General features: G+C 49.1%; 9 protein-coding genes across 9 annotated transcripts; 5 read left to right on the top strand and 4 right to left on the bottom strand.

Annotated features, from left to right (window-relative positions):
* Positions 1-330: 330 nt before the first annotated feature.
* BO85DRAFT_414766 (type I polyketide synthase) lies at positions 331-5738 on the top strand (the record flags this gene model as incomplete). The annotated part of the gene is made up of 4 exons (XM_025657658.1): positions 331-626; positions 694-988; positions 1037-4465; positions 4521-5738. 4 exons carry the CDS (start codon positions 331-333, stop codon positions 5736-5738), a joined length of 5238 nt encoding a protein of 1745 aa, XP_025519240.1.
* A 270-nt stretch (positions 5739-6008) lies between these two features.
* On the bottom strand, positions 6009-6557 carry BO85DRAFT_456854 (uncharacterized protein; the record flags this gene model as incomplete). Its single annotated transcript, XM_025661478.1, has 1 exon — positions 6009-6557. One exon carries the CDS (start codon positions 6555-6557, stop codon positions 6009-6011), a length of 549 nt encoding a protein of 182 aa, XP_025519239.1.
* Positions 6558-6602: 45 nt separating this feature from the next.
* BO85DRAFT_194085 (MFS transporter) lies at positions 6603-7945 on the bottom strand. The gene has a single exon (XM_025654456.1). The coding sequence runs from the start codon at positions 7768-7770 to the stop codon at positions 6676-6678; it is 1095 nt and encodes a 364-aa protein (XP_025519238.1). The 5' UTR covers positions 7771-7945; the 3' UTR covers positions 6603-6675.
* A 640-nt stretch (positions 7946-8585) lies between these two features.
* BO85DRAFT_485048 (phosphotransferase family protein) lies at positions 8586-9889 on the top strand (the record flags this gene model as incomplete). The annotated part of the gene is made up of 3 exons (XM_025663293.1): positions 8586-8864; positions 8938-9410; positions 9484-9889. The coding sequence occupies 3 exons, from the start codon at positions 8586-8588 to the stop codon at positions 9887-9889; spliced, it is 1158 nt and encodes a 385-aa protein (XP_025519237.1).
* A 1115-nt stretch (positions 9890-11004) lies between these two features.
* Positions 11005-11647, top strand: BO85DRAFT_485047 (uncharacterized protein; the record flags this gene model as incomplete). The annotated part of the gene is made up of 3 exons (XM_025663292.1): positions 11005-11179; positions 11245-11368; positions 11488-11647. The coding sequence occupies 3 exons, from the start codon at positions 11005-11007 to the stop codon at positions 11645-11647; spliced, it is 459 nt and encodes a 152-aa protein (XP_025519236.1).
* Positions 11648-13309: 1662 nt separating this feature from the next.
* On the bottom strand, positions 13310-15182 carry BO85DRAFT_435595 (gamma-tubulin mipA; the record flags this gene model as incomplete). Its single annotated transcript, XM_025658535.1, has 8 exons — positions 13310-13987; positions 14035-14121; positions 14177-14380; positions 14467-14649; positions 14731-14784; positions 14847-14959; positions 15053-15093; positions 15175-15182. The coding sequence occupies 8 exons, from the start codon at positions 15180-15182 to the stop codon at positions 13310-13312; spliced, it is 1368 nt and encodes a 455-aa protein (XP_025519235.1).
* Positions 15183-15477: 295 nt separating this feature from the next.
* On the bottom strand, positions 15478-16930 carry BO85DRAFT_446471 (aspartate/glutamate racemase family protein). The gene is made up of 2 exons (XM_025659510.1): positions 16811-16930; positions 15478-16752 (listed from the first exon to the last, which is right to left on the bottom strand). The coding sequence occupies exon 2, from the start codon at positions 16580-16582 to the stop codon at positions 15698-15700; it is 885 nt and encodes a 294-aa protein (XP_025519234.1). The 5' UTR covers positions 16583-16752; positions 16811-16930; the 3' UTR covers positions 15478-15697.
* On the top strand, positions 16776-18358 carry BO85DRAFT_193898 (aldo/keto reductase family protein). The gene is made up of 3 exons (XM_025654455.1): positions 16776-17095; positions 17155-17711; positions 17784-18358. Exons 2-3 carry the CDS (start codon positions 17177-17179, stop codon positions 18299-18301), a joined length of 1053 nt encoding a protein of 350 aa, XP_025519233.1. The 5' UTR covers positions 16776-17095; positions 17155-17176; the 3' UTR covers positions 18302-18358.
* Positions 18359-19529: 1171 nt separating this feature from the next.
* BO85DRAFT_485044 (putative MFS transporter) lies at positions 19530-21864 on the top strand (the record flags this gene model as incomplete). The annotated part of the gene is made up of 11 exons (XM_025663291.1): positions 19530-19859; positions 19914-19998; positions 20047-20097; positions 20161-20378; positions 20431-20604; positions 20655-20761; positions 20823-20983; positions 21041-21126; positions 21185-21374; positions 21442-21570; positions 21650-21864. 11 exons carry the CDS (start codon positions 19530-19532, stop codon positions 21862-21864), a joined length of 1746 nt encoding a protein of 581 aa, XP_025519232.1.
* Between the last annotated feature and the right edge of the window lie 687 nt (positions 21865-22551).

Below are 22551 nucleotides of genomic sequence, written 5' to 3'. Positions count from 1 at the left end.
GCCGTAGTGGCTGCAGGACCTGATCTACGTATTACACGATTCCTCGTGTTGATCTTCGATGGACCTTATCTGCAATCCCAGCTATGGCGCCTATGCCGGTACGTATTAATCACATACAAAGCAATGTAAGGAGATCCCATCGCAATGTGTATTCATGTCTTGTAAGGGTAATGGATCACACGACGCTGACCGCTAACTTAGTTAAAGTGAGCAACATGTAGGGTTCTTATAGCGGCGTTGATAGCCGTGTTGACGCCCAACTTCATAAATATCGTATAATACTTACTTGTGGCCGTGAAGCCCCAGACTGGCTGGAAAGATACGGGCAAAATGAGAGTAGTCTTCTTTAGCAACAAGTTTCCGGGGGTTGACCTACGGGATCTCTCCCAGAGACTCCGTTTCGTCTCTCGATCACGGAGCCATGGACTCCTGAGACGTTTTCTAGAAGAGGCGACCATGGTCGCCAACGAAGAAATCCGGCGACTTCCACCAGAACTGAAAACTCTCATTCCTCCATTTCATTCGATCTTGGATCTCGTTGATTCATTCGACTGGCACGGAGGACCGTTAACCGGAGTCTTCGAATGCGCCTTTACCTGTCTATTCCACATTTCCCTCTTCCTTGGGTAAGTTCCTACCTCAATTCTGATCATTGTGGATATGAGTATCTGAACGAGATGTTATTCAATTCAGGAGCTATGAGCGCAACCCGCAGGAGTTCAACTTTAGCAATTCAACCTTCACTGGTTTAGGCTTAGGTCTGTTGGCTGCTACAGGGATTGTTGCATCTCAAACACTATTAGATGTTCCTCAAACATCAGCCGAAGCTGTTCGAATCGCTATGAGAACAGGCTATCTGCTGTACCAGAAGCAGCAGGAAATTGAGCCGCAGGAACCAGACGCTCCGCCAAAAAGCTGGTCAGTGATTCTGAAGAACATGGATCAAGCAACAGTACAAGAGACACTCGACCATTTCAACGCATCCATTGTAAGCAGGCAGCAAATATTTGGACAGCAAAGCCTGACAATGATCTAGGATGTTTCAATCACGGGCAAGCTCTACATCAGTGTTGTCGAACCCGATGGCAGTCTTTTTGTGAATGGGCCACCGTCCATACTAGCAAAGATATTTGGAAAGACGGGGAAATTGGCATCGGCACGCCACGCTGCATTGCCAGTGTATGGAGGTCCTTGCCATGCAGCTCATCTCTACGATCGTGCTGATAGTGCCCGTATAGCTGAAACAGTCAGCCCCCAAATTGCCAATCGGAGAGTTCCTAGCAACGTGTGCTTGCTCTCCATGGTTGATGGGAAGCCACTAGGCTCTCAGACTGTACTTGAGCTATTTGAGTCTGCCATATATTGCCTCCTGACAGGCACCATCCAGTGGGGAAATGTTGCTGAAGCTATTTTTTCGTCTTCGGATTGGAACGAGGAAGCTCACGTCCATCTGGAGTCAATTTTCCAGCCTTGTCCAGTTGTGAACACCCTGATATCCCGTGCCCAGGCTACCTATCCACACTGTACTGTCGATACCCGAGAGCACATGCAATGGGTGTTCATGGACGAGAACAAACCTACCAACCCCTCCAGCACTGACATCGCAGTGGTCGGTATGTCCTGCCGACTGCCTGGCGGTGCCAATGACTTGACCCAATTCTGGGAACTTTTGGTGGATGGGCGTGACGTGCACAAGAAGATCCCAGCCGATCGCTACGATGTAGAAACACATACGGACACCACCGGAAAGCGCCAGAATACTAGCCACACCCCATTTGGGTGCTTTATAGACGACCCCGGGCTCTTTGATAATGGATTCTTCGGAATGTCTCCCCGGGAAGCCGGCCAAACGGACCCAGCCCATCGTTTGGCACTTCTGACTGCGTATGAAGCGCTGGAGCAGTCTGGATTCGTTCCTAACCGAACACCTTCTACGATGGCCACTCGAGTGGGTACATATTATGGTCATTGTTCAGATGATTACCGAGAGGCCAATGCCGGGCAGGACATCGACACCTATTTTATTCCAGGTAACTACCGTGCCTTTGCTCCCGGTCGTATCAGCTACTTCTTTAAGTTCTCCGGTCCGAGCTACAGTATCGACACAGCGTGCTCGGCCAGTTTGGCTGCAATCCAAATTGCTTGTTCAGCCCTGATACGTGAGGAGACGGACACTGTGGTCGCTGGTGGATTGAATTTACTAACAGGCTCCGACAGCTTTGCTGGCCTCAGTCGTGGTTATTTTCTCTCCAAAACTGGAAGCTGCAAAGTTTTCGATGATGGAGCGGATGGCTATTGCAGAGCAGATGGTATCGTGTCAATCGTGATGAAGCGTTTAGCAGACGCTCAGAACGATAATGATAATATACTCGGTATCATCCGAGCCTCTGCCACAAACCATGCGGGGAATGCAAGCTCCATAACCCACCCCCATGCGCCTACACAAGAGCATCTCTTCTCCCAAATCTTGAAAGAGGCAAACGTCAATGCACTAGATGTGGATGTGATTGAGATGCATGGCACGGGAACTCAGGCAGGCGACACTACCGAGATGGAATCTGTCACGAATGTTTTCTGCCCAGGCTTAAAGAGACGCTTGCACCCATTGTATGTTAGCTCTGTCAAGGCAAATGTGGGCCATGGAGAGGCAGCTGCAGGTATTACAGCGCTAGTCAAAGCGCTGCTGATGTTCCAGAAGGGCGCGATTCCGAAGCATGTTGGTATTAAAACAGCGATCAACAAACAATTCCGCGATCTTGGGACATTGAATGTAAAGATACCCATGGAAACTGTTTCTTGGGCCCACGATAACAATCGAAGGCGATTCGCACTGGTCAACAACTTCAGCGCGGCGGGGGGGAGCACATGTTTGCTTCTCCAGGAACCCCCTGTGAGGAGTACGCCGCAAGCATGCCCCCATCCAACACTTCCCGTTGCCGTTTCGGCGAAGAGCAAAGTGTCTCTCAAGAACAACATCCGGAGCTTGATTACATACCTCCAGCAGAACCCATCATCAGACCTTCCTAGTCTGTCATACACCACTACGGCAAGGCGGATGCACTATAGATACCGCGTCGTCGTCAATGGGGGATCTACTCAGGAACTCATCCGTCGCCTTCAAACATGTCTCAATGATGTGGAAATGCGGAGACCAATTCCGAAGCGACCATCGGTGGCATTTGTCTTCTCCGGGCAAGGCTCGTTCTATACCAGCATTGGCCGACAACTATTCGAAGAATACCCTCCATATCGAGAGAAGATCCAACGCCTGGATAAGTTATGTCTTCTCCACGGCTTCCCTTCGATCATCCCACTCATTCTAAGCCAAGAGCAAGACACCGCCGCGGTTGTGCCTCTAATGACACAGTTATTGACAACATGTGTACAGATTGCGCTGACTGACTTATGGCGCATGCTTGGGGTGAAGCCTGATGTAGTCATTGGGGCAAGTCTGGGAGAGTACGCTGCACTGCATGCTGCTAGCGTATTGTCTGCCAGCGATGCTATCTTTTTGGTGGGCAGACGAGCTCTGCTCTTGCAGGAGCTGTGTACCATTGGCACACATGGCATGGTTACAGTACGAGCATCCGTTGATGAAATTTGCGAGTGCTTCCCCCATAGGAAAGAGTACGAGGTGGCTTGTATTAATGCGCAGCGTAATGTCACCATTGCCGGGCCCGTCGAACACATGGACGATATCCAGGCGTCTTTGGAGTCGAATGGCTATAGTACGACCAAACTCAACGTCCCCTTTGCCTTCCACTCCGCTCATGTGGAACCGATCCTCCGCCGTTTTGGTGAGATTTCCCGAACGGTTACATTCCACTCGCCGAAGGCGTCGGTTCTTTCGCCCTTGTTAGCAGACAATGTCACTAGCAGGGACATCTTGGCTGACTCATATCTTGAACGGGCGACACGGGCACCTGTACGGTTTGCTTCCGCACTGGAAAGGGCCCAGGAGATGGGGATTATACATTCCAATACTGCCTTCATTGAAATTGGTGTCCACCAAACCTACAGCAATGCTGTGCGAGCAACTGTACGGGATATGACATGCATGGTCCCCAGCATGAGGTCAGATCAGAGTAACTGGAGCACGTTTGCAGCTTCCATGTCTGCATTGCACGAAGTTGGGGTCGAGATCGACTGGAATGAATGGTATCGACCATTTGAGCCAAACTTACGCTTGCTGGCCCTCCCTTCGTATCAATGGGATTTGAAAAAGCACTGGATCCAGTACAATGGTAGTTGGCTGCTACTCAAAGACAAAGGACTCAGGACACAAGATGGTGGTGCCCTGGCTCCAGTAACTCCAGCTTTCCAGACCCCTCTCTTGCACCAAATTCTCGAAGAGTCATCATCGGAGAATGGCCACACCGTTCTAATGCAGTCTAACATTATGGAAGACCAACTCTTGAAGATTATCTCTGGACACAAAATGTGTGGACGACCAGTAATGTCCGTGGTATGGTTCAATCCGCTCTTCATCACTCAAGGTTCTTTGCTGACAGGCCTACTAGTTCGCATACCCTGATATGGCGTTATCCCTGGCCAATTACATATATACCAAGCACCAACCTCAGGTCGAACTTCCGTCAATGGACTTTGGCAACGTACAGATCTTTCAGGGCTTAGTCGCCAGAAAAAGCCAAGCGAACCCCCAGTGGTTACGTGTGCGGGCTGATGCGGATCTGAAGCATCGTTCGGTCCGAATGTCCTTTGAGCACGCCCTGGAGGACGGCCATGGCTCCCACGAAATCTTAGCTACGGGAGTAGTTACGTGTGGAGACAGCCAGATCTGGTCAGACGAATGGGGTACCCAAACTGACTTACTCATAAGCAGAATTGAGGTGTTGTATCGATTGGCCCAGGAGGGACAGGCCAGTCGCCTGTCCGGCAACCTGGTCTATTCCTTCTTCAAGACGCTTGTCGATTACTCCGAGAAATACCGGGGAATCCAGTCTGTGGTACTGCACCACCTGGAAGGGGTGGCCGAGGTATTGCTTCCGCCTGGCGAGGGTGGATGGACGGCAGCTCCCAACTATATCGACAGTGTTTCTCATGTGGCAGGATTTATCTTGAACGGGAGCAACGCACTCGACGACCACGATACTGTCTACGTCATGGATGGCTGGAAGTCGATGAGATTTAGCCAGCCCTTGGTCCCCGGGGCACGATACCAATCGTACACCAGTCTGAAACCGGCAAAAGAAAAACCAGGTTTCTATATAAGCGACGTCTTTGTGATTCGAGATGGGCAAATCGTTGGCCAAATCCGAGGTATGACGATGCGTCCACTGCCTCGGATTCTGCTGCGCCGGTTTTTCGATCCACCTGAGGAAAGTCCGATGTCCCACAAAGATTTATCCGTCTCTTCGACGATCTCTGACAGCCTCACACGAACACAATCGCCAATATCAGTATCCCCCGGCAGACCTATTGATTCGATTGAACGAGACACGCCACCCTCTACTCCCGACGATGCTGAAATCAGCCCGGTAGCCCGTAACGACAGCGGGCTTGTAAAACAAGCCATGGGCATTATTGCCTCCGAAACATCCATCTGCCCGGAGGAGCTCACGGATGATGTCGAATTTGCAAACATTGGAGTGGATTCACTGCTGTCCCTTGTTTTGGTTGAGAAGTTTGCCTTGGGGTTGCATTTAAATCTTCGGGCGTCCGTTTTTCAGGACTGCCCCAGTGTCGGTAGTTTCAAGGAACATCTAGTCGCTGCTTAGTGAGCTACTAGAGTTGTCTGTAGAGGTAGAAAATAACATCTGGGAGAGTACCTATTTAAATCCATTTGTAATGCGAGGAAGAGTGCACTGCTACCGTATCGGAGAACAGTAGACTTCAAGAGCAACCAAAATATTATGAAAACCAAGGAAGCTAGTCATATGAAGCTGCTTTAACACGGACCAAAGTGATTGCCCAGACTACCTCTTCATGCTAATATGGTACATCCTGAATACACACCCACGCTCATGCCCTCTCGCTTGTATGCCTTCCTAGCTTTCCGACCCATTTTTTGACTCGGTTGTCGTCGCACAGTGCTCTCTTTCGGCGAGCCGAATTTCTTCTTCATCGGGTTTTGCATGGTTCATCTTTCTCGTGCGCCACTTCATTCCACGCCAATATGTTGCACAGAGCAATGGGGATGCAGCAAGCTCCACCAGGCCGAAAAAAGTGAAGCACCAACCCCTGCCCATTCCAGAAATCAAGAATTGCAATACTGCAGTCAGCACGGCACTCAGCCAACATCGAACAAGGTTCGCAGCTGCCGATGCCGTTGAAGGTTGCTCCGGAAAGAAGTCCACAAGAAGGGCGCTCAGGATATTTACACACCCAGTGCCGCAGAATCCAATCACGCCCTGCAAGATCAACGGTACATACAGAGGCACACCCTGGCTCAAAACCCAGCCATATGGGATTACGCCTAGGATTACGACACCAAGTAGTGGCAAAGCAACTTGCAGACGGACCTTCTCCACCGGAAAGTCGCTGGTCTCAGAAAACAACGGAGCGGTAGTAGTAGTAGTAGCAGTTGTGCCCTCCATTCTGCGTGCAATGCGTCGGTAATTCAGATCTGTGAATATTCCAGTCAGCATAGAGCTTGTACATCCAGCAACTCCGATGGGTCTAAAAGTTCACACCGTGGAGTGGTGTCCCAAAAAGTTAGCGTAGAAACATTAAAAGTGGGCGTTTGTGCAACAAGTCATAGCCACCCAGCAGCAGGGGTAGTATCGTAGCGTACAGGAAACATAGGCCAAGCTTGAACGTATTGAGATGATAGAGTTGACCAAAGGTGTTGGCCATGTTCGTCATGATGGCGATCTGTAAGGCATAGGCCAATCCGATGTGTAATATAACGATGGATGCTGCTTTGTCTCGGAAGATTTTCAAAGATTGTAATGGATTGAATCCAGGTTTTTTGGTGGTGCGTGATTGTTCTTGCACCCGGTGCACGGGTACATTCGACGTTGGCGGATTGTGACGACGGGAAGTAAATTGTTGAACCAAGCTCTTCCTCCACCACGAACGTGGAACTCTGTGTCTATCTGTCACGACCTTTCTGGAGGTCTCCGGCATCGTTGTAATATAAATCAGTAAGTAGCTCCCACTTAGGATAAGCAAGAACCAGAAGATGCTTCTCCAACCAAGCCATTGAACGAGGATGCCTCCAAGGATGGGGCCCAGTGAGAGAGCTGTCATCAAGCCCGTAGTTATCAGGCCCATATATTTACCCCTTTGGGATGGACGTGCAATGTCTGCTGCGACTCCGTAGCCAAGCGAGGTTGTTGCACTACTACCTGCACTCTGGATACAGCGGAGTACCATTAGCGCTGGGTAGGAGTCTTGGAGTGCCAGCCCGACATTAGCCGCAGCGTAAATGAGGAAACAGGTGATATAAACTGGTCGGCGTCCACTGGTATCAGCAAAGCTACTCATGAATGACGGTGCTAGCCCTTGAATGATCATATAAACAGTAACGGAGAGGTTGATCAATGTATCGGATACTTGATAGTGATCAGCAAGTACGGGAAGTGCTGGATAATATATCTGACTCGAAATCGGGGACATGAGAGAAGCAAGCGCGGCCATAGCGATGATGAATACCCTCTCGTACTTCGTGAAGTGACTATATGGTGTATCCGCGGGGCGGCTTTCTCCCTGGCTGTCGTTCATGATGGTTCCTTCATTGCATCGGCTCTCGTTCGTATCATGGTTTCGATGGTCGTTCTCTTGAATAGTACCGTTCATGGTCGGCATCGGGCTCAGTGATAGTAGAAGCAGATGTCGCTCAAAGTAAACGTACCGGGCGTCACAATATGGATGTCAGAACCTGGCCGAAGAAGGCGCCGCAGAATTGCTGCTGGGGGGGACGATTGAATTTTCGTGGCTTTCATTGGATGATATCACGTTCCGCATGAAATTTTGTAGATATATTGCTGAATACGGTGAGGGACAAATGTGCATGTAACTTCAATAAAACATTGAGCGAATGATGACACGGCTGCCTAGAAACCTTCTCGAGGCCAAGAGCTGAAGTAGGGCATGGTGCAGCTCATTGCCCATCCAGGAGATTCGGATTTGGAGAGTGCAACAGGGAGAAAGTACAACTATGAAGTAAGTAAGTAGTGCTTCTCCGCCTTGAATGAGCCTATCACCCCTAAAATGCAAGGGGCAGATTCACTACGTTGTGGCGCGCGTCTTCGGCATGCACCACACTCGGGAAGACATTTACCTAGCTGCCTTATCCCTTGAGGGAACCCCTTGCAAAGCACATCTCGGGCAGTATAGTACATATCCAGAGTGTTTGATCCCAGAGGGAAAGTGGTCACGAGTACGGAGTACTGAACTCAACTAGCCATGCGGCTAGGGCATCATTTCTTGGATTGGTAATTTTCTTACCCTAGCTGCAGGATTTGATCGTGCATTATGCACCCGTTAGCTCGTACTCCATGGTTCATAAACCACGACATTACCGAGGAGATCAAAGCCTTTCGCAAGCTCAGCTACCCAGAAGAGTACCAAGTACCACCTTAATCCCAACATCACAGATCTCTCTCCCATCGAGCACCACGATGATACATGCAAATGGGGCCTCCCCGGTTCCGCTTCCACAAGTCACGACGGCTGAGATGGAACGGCACGTTGACAATATCACCCCCATCCGCAACATCCTGTCGTCTACACCTTATGAATGTTCCAATATTGAGCAATTGAGTGGTGGTCATCTGAACCTCACCTACCGTGGTCTACTTGCTCACCCGCTCGCCGACGGGAGCAAGAGTGTTATTATCAAGCATTCGAAGGACTATGTGACTTTCGTCCCTGGTGTTACGTGCCTAGCCAGTCGATGTGTAAGTGGCTCGCGTTACAATTAGAACTGAGTGATGTGATTCGCCCGCTGACACGGATTCTCACGATCTGTAGAAAGTCGAATATGGAGTTTTGGAAGCCTTGGCGCGAGGACTCGTCGCGCCAAAACATTACGAAGGCGTTATTGTGAAGACACCCTGTCCATATCACTTCTTCGAGCAGAATGTGCAGATCATGGAGGACTTGCAGGGTACAACCCCTCTCGTGGACATCATTTCCGCCGCTGGATGTAATATGTCCCCTAATCTTGCCGCGTCCCTGGGCTATGCGATTGGCAGCTGGCTAGGTTCCCTTCACTGCTCGACATCGAAGCGTGGGGGCGGCAAATTTGACCTGCACGAGAACCCAGTAGGCCGGGACACTATGTATAGATTCTACTTGGGCAGGCTGGAGGAAAAGATCAGAACTGCCCCCCACCTTTTTGATGGCGTTGCAGACCAAGTGAGGAAGTATGCGGTTGAAGAGATCGAGCGACGTGATGAAGACTGTGGGATGTCATTGGTGCACGGGGATTTCTCGGTTAGAAAGTATGAAACTCACTCCTTTTCTTGGTTATCTCGCAATGGTGTCTTTGCTTAGCCTGTTAACAACGCCCTACAGCCTCCTTATTTCAGATGCATCGCAAGATAGGGGATATGTGACTGTCAGCCCCATTGACTTTGAATCATCCCACTATGGCCGTCGTGATCAAGACCTCACACAAATCATGGGTGACCTCTACATCCTAGAGATTGTGAAAGGTGTGAAGATGGGCCGCACCCTCCTCCAGCATATTATACGAGGATATCCGGTACTGCATGAGGAGGAAATCTTCCACACAGCTTGCTATGTAGGGATCATGATTATTGTATGGACATTCGCCATAGGAATTGGAATGACGGTGGAACAGGAGGAACAAATCATTCTCTTCGCAAGGGATCTCATTGTGAGGAGTCAGGAGAGAGATCGTGCCTGGCTGGAGACTACCATTGTGGGATGTCTATTTCAAGAATCGCAAGGAGTGTAGCAATTCTATCACACGCTTATGTCTGCTTTGGTGCGACCGTCGACTACTGTCCATCTAGTGTCTCAACAGGCCTGGAACGCTGTTGGAGAGATCTCCACTTAACAGGACAAAGGGTTTGCGTGTTTCAATTTTCATCATTTCCGACAATGGAACCCACTTTCTTCTCATCCAGTATCCAGTGTTCCCCAATTCACAGAGTAACCATCCTTGGAGAGGAGCAGTGCGTGGGAGCCCTGCAGCTCGCCTCTAGAGACGGCCCCTGGCTTACGGATTTCAGGCGAGGGATGAAATTGATGACCTCATTATACAGTCGGTGTACAGATCTGCATCATTGAGGTGTGGCGCCTCGCATATACACTGAAGGGCCTGTGATGGCGGTCAGCTCAAATAGTCGTCGTGTTATTAGTGTGGGGCCTTCGCAAGACATGTTGCCACAAAAGAGGATATAGATACATCTGGAGGGAAAGGCGCATGCGATAAGGATAATGCCGAAGAAGTTGCATCCTTAATCTCTGTTGCATACGCTTATTATACTCCAGGCGAACTTCTTTTATCTAGCCGTCTTGGCCAAGATGCAAGGCTTCGCTTATCGGCGATCAACAACTCACATGTTACCATTGTCTTCCAACCCTACATCGGTACCCAGAACATTTCGCCCAGATTTCACCTCAGTAGACTTCTACGCCATAAATGTTTCAACGGTGTCATTGTTTATATCCCCAACTAATTGAAAGTAATTGGTTTTCCAACTGTAGGTACCAGAATACGCCCTTAACCCCATACACGAACACTCGGCGGTCAACACAGCAGCTTCGTCCCTGAATGTGTAACTAATCAATTACGTAGTTAATAACACCAGACAATGGATATGTGTCAAACGCTGGCTGTGAGTCGCCACTAATCTGTTCTGATCAGAGGTACTTACTATGCACACATGTCCAGCTCAGATTGCTATTCGCCAGGAACGATCGCCGACGAAGAGACTCTGTGTATCCTCTCTGCACCACTTTGATTGCCAATATTGCCCTAGGTATACAGCTTTTCTTGTCGGCCTCTACAATCTGCATATAAGTTCACTTTGCTGGACATCCGGAAAACCCACTTTCACCAACACCATGACTCGAGGTTTGGAGGATATATCCACGGATCTGACGAGAACATCGGCCTCCGCCAAGTTATACCAGGAAACTGGGTTGGAAGAGTACCGGCAGCAGGCTCTTGAACATGCCACCAGGCTTGTGAGAAGCCTGGAGAAGCCAGCTGCCGAAAACGCAGATTTCCAGCTTGTTGGTATATATCACCTTCATTCAAAAGAGATATTCGTCCTATCGTGAATGCTGATACCCTATGCATAGAGCGAATTATGCGTGTCCTTGTCTGCAACGGTTTCGCCAAAAAGCGAGGCTTAAACCATTATGCGCCCACCGCGTGGTCGACGCAAATGACGGAGAGAACAACAATCGACATGGCGGGCTCAATGTGCGTACCTTCTTAATCATCCAAATACAACATACTGCGATGTCTTTCTCGCCACCTATTGCGCGCCCCTTCTAGGTTCATTGACTCTCTTCCCGTTTCCACAAGACGGAATTTCTCAGAAAGACCGGGTATAAAAACCCAGAAGATCCCTACAATACGCCACTTCAATACGCCTACAAGTCATCTGGCACCTGCTGGGACTGGTTCCGGGAAAACCCAGTAGCGCTACAGCGCTTCAATACCTTCATGGAGGGAACGCGTGCAAACACCCGTCATTGAAGATATTCAAGACCTCAGCAAGGATATACGAAGAATCAAACATGATTTCTTTACACCCCAACCCATCAAAGGCTGGTCGACCTTCCCCGGTTCCTTCTTTCCTTATCGTCTGACCTTTTACTAGGTGCTCGCGCATACTACCTCAAGGACATCATGCATGATTGGTCAGATGAGAATTGCAGGCGCATTTTAAACCACATTACTAGTGCTATGGAGAAGGGCTACTCTAAGCTTCTTCTTGAAGATTATATTGTTCCTGACCAAAATGCCGGTGCCCGAGAGACATTACTTGATATGACGGTCATGGTTTGGTGTCCGGGAATTGAACGGACTCGCCGGCAATGGACAGAGCTTTTGCAATCTGTCGGACTAGTGATCAGGAACTTCTGGTTACCAGAGGGCCATGCCAAGGCGTTATCGAAGCCGAACTCCTCGACGCAAGAGGTATTTGACTTGAGGCTTTAGTGACTAGGTCGGTAGCCACTTGAAACATGAAGACGCACGTGAGGGCAGAACTGCCGGCTCTGGGTGCGACAAAGCCACGGCATACTCCATTTCAGTGACAGTGCGATTAACAGTGGAGGTATGGAATGAATTTTAATGATCTGAAAGAGCCCATTTCAAGGCCTAAGTTGCTCTTTTCACGCCTGTGCCATCGGGTTTATCTATGACAGCTCTATAGAATAGATTATGAAATTATATAGAGAGATAAGAGATTATAACAATAAAAATAAAAACTAAGGGTAACCTGTACTATTTCACTAGGACTTTATCAATTGTATCAATATTACTATATATACATTGATATCCAGAAAATCTATAATCATATGTCTTAGTAGTAGTAGCTGCCAGCCTGCTCAGTATATCTTTCTCTCTCTCCCTCTCTCCCTCTCTCTCCCCTTGTTTTCTTTCCTTTGTTTATGGCATGGACATATCCAAGTAGTTCATTGTCCAACCATAACACCGCTTGTGCATTTGTTTGCATACAAGATTCCCCGGCCCCCCTCCCTTACCCTCCCAAGAAGATGAGAATGATAGGAACTCTGCTTCATTAACTAGCCACTACTATTTGCCCCTACTTTCCTAATTGATTACTTCGTCAACTCTCGTCACCAGTAAGAAACAGAAGTACAAATGGTGGCCTGACTCTCTCCTCAGTTTAGACCTGAGGCTATAAAGGCCCACTTACCTACCACTCTTACACCCATCTTCACCTTGGGCACGAACCTGCTATGCCCTGTACTAAGTAGTCAGATCTTACTTCACCCCACCCTGCCTCACTATCGCCCAAATAATACACATTGGGTCTGTTGATCAGTGATCTGACCGTTGGTCTGGCTGCCTGGGTGTTTCATCGGTTTTGGCTGATAGGGATTGTTACACAATTGTGCGGTGTACCGAAGACGGGCACGTCGATTTACGCGGTGCAAACCATTCAGCAATTTTTATTTTCTTGTTTGTTTCATCAATAACGCGCCCAAGTCATAGCAATTTGAAAGAGAAGGTATTCTGTTGCAACACAAAATCAAAGAGAACGCCCTTGCCACTTGACACCGGTCAACCCTTGTAAGTCATGATGGGAATGAAAGAAATGAGGAGGTATGAGGATTAACGCAAGTGGGACATTAGATTAGGCCAGCACAATCACACTTACACTGACACTCACACCCCCATCTCCTTCTCCTTTCCTGCTTCTGGATCCAGGTAATCTTCCTTCTCCGCAGCTTCATACTCGCCGACGAGATCCATGACCACTGCTCTGGCTTCGTCGAACTCGCCCAGGCCGTCCGAGAAGGGGCTCTCTTTCTTATATTGCTCTAAGAAAGCGTTTCGCTTCCGCAGACGGTCATATTGTTGCACGATACGTTTGAACAGTGTCGCCACCGAGGTATGGTTCGCCAGCATCAGACCGCTAACGCGGTGGGTGTTCTGCATGTAGGGTGACTTCTTGGTCAATGCGACTTGGATGCTCGCTGGTCCCCAGGGAATGAAGGATGCCAGGCGTCGCTCCCGAATACGAAGGAGTGATTTGTGCACATCCGTCGGGTCTGCTTCTCCCTGGATTATGTTGAGTATACTGATGTAGCAGCTGGACTTGCTGGGGTTGATGGAGACCATGCGGTTCTTCGGCTGCAGCAGACGACGCATGACATCCAAAACAGTGGTCTTACGCACTGTCTTGGCCTGTTCGATGTTGTCGCCGGTGAACGGGGTGTATGAGGTGATCAGGAAATGGCTGCGCGGTGTAGGGATGAGGGAAGCGATGATTCCCACGAGATCATTGTGCATATAGCCAGGGTATCGGAGGGTCGTCGTAGAAGCAGACATAACGGTAGACACCTAGGAGTGATGAGTGCCAGTAGATTTGCAGATGGGCGGTTACTTACAAGCTGGTTCGTTTGCTGGAAAGAAGGCTCTTGTACGTGGAGCCTATCCGCGACAATTCTTGAAAGAGCACCGTTATCCAATACCACCTAGAACGCAGATTTAGTCAAGTCCGTCATCAATTCATCGATAACAGTGTCTTACCACAGAGTCCGCATTCTGCGTCAACCTCCTCATTGCAAGCAAACTGTTGTATGGGTTGACCACGACGTCCGCAGACTGCGTATCGGGAAAGACAGAGTAAGTCTGTATCAACTTCTTGGGGAACCGATCATTCATGCGTTCCAGTATGAAACTGCCCAGCCCTGAACCCGTACCGCCTGCAATTGAATGCAGGAACATGAATCCCTGCCAAAGTAACCATTAGCACCAAGCTCAATCACAAATCCAATCTTGCACGTCATATATGTATCATGATAGCACCGGTATCATACCTCCAAAGAGTCACTGCCATCCGCTTCTCGATCAATCATGTCAAAGATCTCTTCTTGCACGACCTCGCCTGCGGAATAGCCCGCTCCCCAGTTGTTTCCTGCGCCAATACCCTGTTGTCCGATAAAGAAGTTCTCCGGATTGTAGATGTTTCGGTACGGACCAGCCTGGATGGCATTGAGGACCTAATCGGGAAAATTCTCAGCTCACCGTTCGCGCGATCACATTGGTTTCTTCGAGATGTTCTTTCGCGGAAGGGGTCGTACCCTGGGTTCTAAATCGAGCAGGATCGCTCGAGGAATATAGCGGGTATCATCACTCTATTGATCATGTTTGATTAGCTCTCTGGGCTATCGAAGCACAATGAGAGTGGCAGGTATACCTGATAGAAGAAGACGTCTTTACGATCGCCGCCCTCGGTCGCGAAATCCTCCAGGTTTCCATCCTGGCTTATGCCGTGCTCAAGACAGAGCTGCTGCCAGAATTGAGCGCCGACTGACGCAGATACAAGTTAGCGATGTCTCAGAATATGCTAGACGATGTTTGTCGAGAGCTATAGTGGAAGCTGCTTCTCGTGGGGATCCATACCATTGTTACCGCACTGGCCGGCTTGGATCGTTATGATTTCCCTAAATATGGAAATCAGATTTTGCTAATACAGTCACATGTTTCTAAACATATTGTAGAAAAGCTGTGAGAGTCGAACCCACCTGGGCATCTTGTTCCTTGATCACCGCAAGTGATCGTGGATTATAGTCTACGCGTAGCGCGTTCCGCGGGGAAGTTCAGGTCTCGATTAGGTGTGTGGAGGCCTCAGGCCGAAACAGTCCCTTGTCGATTGCCTTAAAACCTTCCGCGCCCCAAAAGAGAAACAGAAACAAAAAGACTATGGCTTCGCGGAGCTGCTTGATTGGGCTTCATACTCATTGGTAAATCAACGGTGGAGACTTCCTGATTTGCTGCGAGTTGAGATAGCGAAGTTACATGTCGCATTTGTATAAAAAAAAAATGACTTAGTAACACATAACACTGGGTTTCATGGAAACTATTGGCATCATGGAGTACTAGCTAAAGCGACATAATAGACACACTCTCTCTTCATAAAAATACAGACAGCTGCAGCTCGTTCTTCGTAGCTGGGTGCATTGACCGCAGCTCATCATAATACATAGTCTCACTCAGTTTTACAACGTCTCTAACATAAGAGATGGTGTAATGACTGCAGATAGGCCCCTAGAAACCGGCTTTGCAAGCCGTCGCAAGCATCCCCGCCCCAGCAATAACGCCGTCGACTATTCTGACTTGACTGCCTTTTTGTCGTCCGTATGTTCTGACACATCCCTCTCTTATTGCGTCTTCCATGCCCACCATGCCGGCACAGCCCATGCATATCGCACCAACAGGATGGGCTGCCTTCTTCAAAAGCCGTTCTGTCGCTTCGACCAGTCTCCTTCTCACTTCTTGGGGAGGGGTGGTGTGTAGTTCGACGGCCGTCAGTCCAGTCGTTTCAACCCCAGCAAACCGACCAGTGGATGTGGAATCTCCCGAGTTACCGAGCATGTCAGCGACCGCTTTGCTGAGTTCAGTCTCCCAGACTTTACCGGTCGAAATTATGCCGAACGTATCTCGAGATTGGGCCTTGCCCCAATCTGGGCCCGGAGTGGCTTGGAATGAACTAATCACGCCGAGAGCAGCAAGAACTGCCGCTTCAAAGATACCCGTCACGTACTTTTTCTTGACCTTCAGTTCCGAGGGAACTCCCGATGACTCTGCGTCTTCGATCGACCGGACTTTTTCTTTGAGCATACCGACGAGGGGATGAGCTGAGAAGCAGGCGACAATGAAGCCATCATACTCGGACACCAGTTGCTCTAGGAAGGGCATGCAATAAAAAGCCGACTTGACAGAATCGTCACCAGAATCGATACTGGGCACTCCTTCTACCACTCTTCCATCGGGGAGCGTGACTGATTCGGATGCTGGAGCTGTGAAGTAGTCGAATTGTATGCCTCCATGCCCGAGATTATCCAGTATGGGTATCAAAGCATTGGTCATGTGCGTTGAAGTGTTGGGGTTGATGACAAGAATGGAATATTGAGTTTTCGTTGGCACAGTCATCGTGAATGATATGGTTGTATGAAGTTATGAACAAAAGAGTGTTATGAAGTGCTGGACTGGACATGTAGAGAAAATGTTGAGTTGAGTTGACTAGGAAGCTGCCGATAACGGGTTCGTTGGTTGGGCTCCTGCCACCGGCCTGCGGGGAAGCTACTACTGAGTCTGGGCATCTCCATTACCACTCAGCATACCGCCACGTTGACGGCCGGGATATATAAGTCTCAGCTTACTCAGTTTGTGGAGGGGAAACCGCCTCATGTGTAATCGGGTAATATTAATCCAAGCTCGTCATCGACGTCTCCGCAGATAGATATTGGTTCAATGCCATGGGACGGCCGGAGTTGCGTGTGACAAGAAGTGTGGGGAGCCGGAATCCTTATCTATTTGAACCCCTCCCACCCGGCCAGGTCTTTATCCCCCCTCTTCTTCAGGCCTAAACCTTCCTGGCACCATCCAAACTCCGCTGTCCCTTGGAACAGTCTACCTAAGATCTCCCGGATCCCTCTAACCGAGGTACGCAAACATCTGACACTTCTAACATTAATTGGTCATCCCAGCTCAAATGTTTCCAGCATCGTCTTCTTCGACTTCATTATGCCGCTCCTCGCACAGAACCCCACTCCCCGGGTTATCCTCGGCTTGATGACCTTTGGCCCTAATGAAGCTGGGGGTGCTCGGATCACCTCCCTTGAGGATTTCAACAAATGCCTGGACTATTTCCAACAGCAAGGTTTCAATGAGGTCGACACGGCAAGAATTTATGTTGGAGGAGAACAAGAAGCGTTCACTGCTCAAGCCAAATGGAAGGAACGTGGTCTGACTCTGGCAACAAAGGTGTATCCGAAAGTCCCGGGCACCCACAAGCCTAATGTCTTGCGAGAAACCCTCGAAACATCTTTGAAGCAATTGGGAACAGACAGTGTTGACATCTTTTATCTGCATGCACCCGACAGGTCGGTTCCCTTCGCGGAAACCTTGGAAGCTGTCAATGAACTGCACAAGGAAGGCAAATTCGTAGAACTCGGTCTGAGTAACTACACTGCCTTCGAGGTTGCGGAGATTGTGACCATCTGCAACGAACGAGGCTGGGTTCGGCCAACGATTTACCAGGCCATGTACAATGCCATCAGTGAGTCTCCCTTGCGTACACGCTAACTTCTCGTATGGTCCGGAAAATTGTTTCTGACTCTTTCCACTATAGCACGCAGCATAGAGACCGAGCTAATCCACGCTTGCAAGCGCTACGGCATTGACATTGTAATTTACAACCCCCTTGCTGGAGGACTCCTCTCGGGCAAGTATAAGACCCAAGATGTGCCAGAAGAAGGTAGGTACAGTGACAAGGCCGATAGCGGATCATTGTACCGCAGTCGGTATTTCAAGGATGCTACCTTTGACGCTTTGAGAATTATCGAGCCTGTCGTGGAAAAGCATGGATTGACATTGCCCGAGACTGCGTTTCGGTGGATCCGTCATCACTCTGCATTGAATATCAACGATAATGGCCGTGATGGAATTATAGTCGGAGTGAGTAGCCTTTCTCAACTGGAGAGCAATCTCAAGGATATTCAGAAAGGCCCGCTACCCGATGAAGTGGTTGAGGCTCTGGACAAGGCCTGGTTGGTTGCGAAGGCTTCGGCTCCCGACTATTGGCACCTCCAGCTCAAATATACCTACGATACCAAAGAGGCGTTGTTCAAGCCTAGTGCGAAGGCTTGAGTGCATACAAGGGTATCTGGCAAGATTTGAATTGGGAGAATGCGATAATAGGAATAGTAAATATTCATGCCCCCATTTCAACTCGCTTCGCCATGAAAATCCTTGACACGTGTTTCAGCAACTAGCCCCTGTAAGATAGAAGTAGAATGGGATATGCAGAAGCTCACCGGTCCAGGCCATGTAGTTATGCAGAGGTTGGAGGGACTCGAATATCGGTGGGTCTAGATCGAGATCCTCCTGCATGTTCTGCATATCTCCAAGCAGGTGACCGTGCCGCACATGTGAGCACCCACAATCACTCCCCTTCTTTCCCCGCTTCCTCCTGTTACCTACTCTTGGAACCAGATCCTTTCGTCTGCACGCATCCAGGTATTGTCCGATGTCTGCAGTCTGTCGGTTCATATTGCGGAGCCTGGATGGCGCTAATTATCAGCTGCCCAGGGATGATCCTCGCATCATACACACTCAAGAATGGACTCTATAGGATGTGTGCTGTACCCTTGCATGGCACTTCACCTATACCATCGTCTAAGCTAATCTGGGGTAGGCGCCTGACAGCTATTGTGCCACATTCTCTTACCATTGCGCCTAGAACCTCACTCACGGTCTTATCTCCGACTCCTCCTTACAAGTGCACATATCCCTTCACAGTGCTACCGCGGAAAGCATAGCTCGAAGCTAATTGAGAGCTTATCTCCGCTGGTGACACATCGGAGCGTTTAGGACACAGAGAACTAGACTCTGTCTTGGCTGACCTTGAGGTATTTGAAGACAAGGTGACTCCCACGATTATGTAGTCCACACTTGATCCGACAGAATCGTGCAGAGCTAAGTAAACGCTGCAATGAAACCTTACTGCCATGCATTCATGGCAGATAGCTGCCTGACACCAATAGCGTGCATGCACCAGCGATATCGACTAGATACCAGGAGCTGTTTCAAGGGGTTTGCAGACCTGGTTGTCCTTGGATCTCGAGTTGTGTTCATCTAGACCCCGGTAAATTGGCAGGTTGCGCTCATGCTGTGATCTAGATCCCAACCTTGAGGATGCAACGATTGTACGGGCCATGTGAGCATAGAGTTGTGGTTATCTCCTTGCGTGTTGCGCAAGTCAAGGATGGTCCAAATATAGAGGAAATGACGAGAATATATAAATAGGCTTACCGGCTACGTCGATTACCATGGCTCAAAAGGAATCAGGTGGGCGATTTTGCTCTAGCGATACAATATGTCTCTTGTCATTGCTCGCTCGTTTGCGGTCAAGAATCACCCAGATGAGGAAGCAAGTGGCTATCCAACGTCAGACATCGAGAAGAAGACCGTGATAAGTGTGACGCAGGAGTCTACCGCCGCTTCCACCGATGAAGTACTCAGTGGGTCCCACAAGAAGAAATGGAGTTGGTTCCAGCGATCTCGGACTCCTGATCCTAATGCCATTGCAACACAACCGTCGGTGTATGATGACCCTGACCTTGTTGAGGAATACAAACCACGTCCCGATTGGGAAGGCATTCATCGCTTCGACCCGGCAGCAAGATGGACTTGGGCTGAAGAAAATGTATGTATGCGAGGCTCACTGTGAGCGGAAAGCTCTAATCTTAGGGACATCTAGAAAATCGTTAGAAAGCTGGACCTCCGTATCATTATATGGGCCTGCATAATGATAACTGCCCTGGAACTCGATAAGTCTAATATCCGTGGGTGAATATATATATTGATACCACCTGATGTACTGACAATATCAGAGCAAGCCAATGCCGATAATTTCCTGACCGATATCCGCCTAAGTCGTGATGGTCAGTAACTTCCATTGAGCTTAAAATGCCGGGATGATAGTTCATACCTTATACAATACACAGATTACAATTTGGGGAACACATTGTACAGACTGTGCTTTATGTTCAGTGAAATACCCACCCAGATCATCAGCAAGAGGATTGGCTGCGACAGGTGGATCCCTATACAGATGATCGCGTGGTCGATTGTGGCTAGCTGCCAATTCTGGCTATCCAACAGGGTTTCCTTCCTGGTCTGCCGAGCTTTGATAGGATTGGTTTCAGGTGGCTTCACGCCCACTGTAAGTGGCTTTACTGTTCTTCGTCCCACTATGCCCCTCTAAATTCGAGCAGGTCATCCTTTATCTTTCGTACTTTTACAAGCACCATGAGCTATCGATACGTCTTGGATACTGGTATGCAGCATCCTCTCTGGCCGATATGCTGGCAGGAATTCTTGCGTATGGGATCCTCCACCTGGGCGGTCATGGTGGGCAAGCTGGTTGGCGATGGCTTTTCTTAATTGAGGTATGTATACATCTCTACCCTTGACGTTGCGTTTAGCTCAAGCGGAACAGGGCCTCCTCACCCTGGCGTTAGGCCTTCTTGCTATTGTTCTACTGCCACCTTCAGCGACACAAACAGCTCACTGGGCTCGTGGAAAGAAGGGCTGGTTTACAGCAAGGTGAGCCAAGATAGATGGCAAACGGGGAAGTATCAGGATGCTGATATGAGAATATGAGCAGGGAGGAGACCATCATGGTCAATCGCCTCTTACGAGAAGACCCGAGTAAGGGCTCAATGCATAATCGCCAACCACTAACAGCCAAGCTTGTATGGATGAGTATCAAAGACTTTGATTTGTGGCCGTTATACATTGTCGGAATGCTGTTCTCAGCACCCTATAGTCAGTACACCCCCTTATATGAATTCAAGGGAGCCATGGACTAAGTTCTGTGAATAGCTACTGTTTCGCAGTATTTTACATTGCAGTTGAAGGATTATGGGTTCAGCACCTTCAACACCATTCTACTATCCCTCCCTTGCAGTGTAAGTAGAACGAGGGCAACGAATGGCCCACGGTATGACAGTTCTGACTGACTCCCAGGTCATCGGAATCATAACAAGAATTCTCCTCACTTATGGAGGAGAGATATTCGGCTCACTTGCCTGGATGGGAGTTGTGGCGCAGCTTTGGTGCTTGCCGTTCCTCATTTACATGAATGTAGTGGACCTGAGCGAAGCCAACAAGTGGATCGTATGGAGCGTTCTTACGCTCTTCCTCGGGTTCCCTAACGGTAGGCAGATTGCAGTTTAGGAAGCCGAGTTTATTTGGGTGAAGAATACTGATGTGAAGTCGAATAGCTCATGCTCTCCAAGCTGGATGGGTATCCCGCAATTCGAACAGCGTGCGAACTCGGGCTATTGCAGCTGCGATATACAATATGTCTGTACAACTATCTGCCATCATAGCTTCGAACATATATCGGGATTGTAAGTGTCTTTCCACCTATCAGCCTGCATTGCTGTATCCCTAGGCTGATCAAGGATAAATTCGCAATTTGACCTGTAGGGGATGCACCACGTTATGTGGTCGGAAACCGAGTACTCTTGTCTATTGTGAGCGTCAACATGGCTATCTACTTGGCGACCAAAGCGTACTATATGCTACGGAACCGACAACGGGACCAGAAGTGGAACGCGATGACTGAAGATCAACGAGTCGACTATGTTGCAACCACAAGAGACGAGGGAAATCGGCGGTTAGATTTCCGGTTCGCACACTAGGAGGGGAGGGTCAAAATGCCTTCTGGGATACGGTGCTATGTTTTGAAGACGAGGCTGTAGATGTAATAGGACTTAAATTGATGATAGTTTAGTGATTGATGCATGTATGAAACATTGTTGCTATAAATAATAAAAAAGAAGCCTATGACACTTACGTTTAAAGTTGAATTTCTGGAGAAAAGGCACGGCATGTCCCAATGCGGGAGGCACCCATGGAGGTCCCCCGATGAGTCACGTGAGACAATACGCGTTTTCCCGATGTGGGATGGAACGGGGTCCCGGTGGGCCAGTCAGATGCGAGAGTTGCATCTAATACGGAGTAAGTAAAGTAACCAACCCCGGGCCGTATCAATTGTCTGCGAGTCCCTCCCAACTGCTTGCAATTGCAATGTAACCGCATCAGCCATATCTCCTTCCTCCCTCCCTCTCCCTCTCATTTCAATCTTGCACTGCTGTGCTTCGATCTCATAACACTCTTGATCTTCCTCTTCTTTCCCCTTTTCACCATTGTTTTATTCTGTTACTCCTCACTGCGGCCAAGTCTTGGCTACAGTTTCCTTGACACCCCCTAATCCTGACGTACTTGGCAAACGTGGCCGCAGCGGCGGTGCTTCGCCTCGGAGCCGCCCATTATATACCGTGTTGCATGCCCTCGTCAGCCGGTCTTTTCCCGGGGGCAACTGACCT

This window comes from Aspergillus piperis (genome assembly GCF_003184755.1).
Source record: "Aspergillus piperis CBS 112811 unplaced genomic scaffold BO85scaffold_3, whole genome shotgun sequence".
In the NCBI taxonomy this organism is placed as follows: Eukaryota; Fungi; Ascomycota; class Eurotiomycetes; order Eurotiales; family Aspergillaceae; genus Aspergillus; species Aspergillus piperis.
Note: the sequence above shows the minus strand (reverse complement) of the source record. Positions and strands in the feature narration are given on the sequence as shown.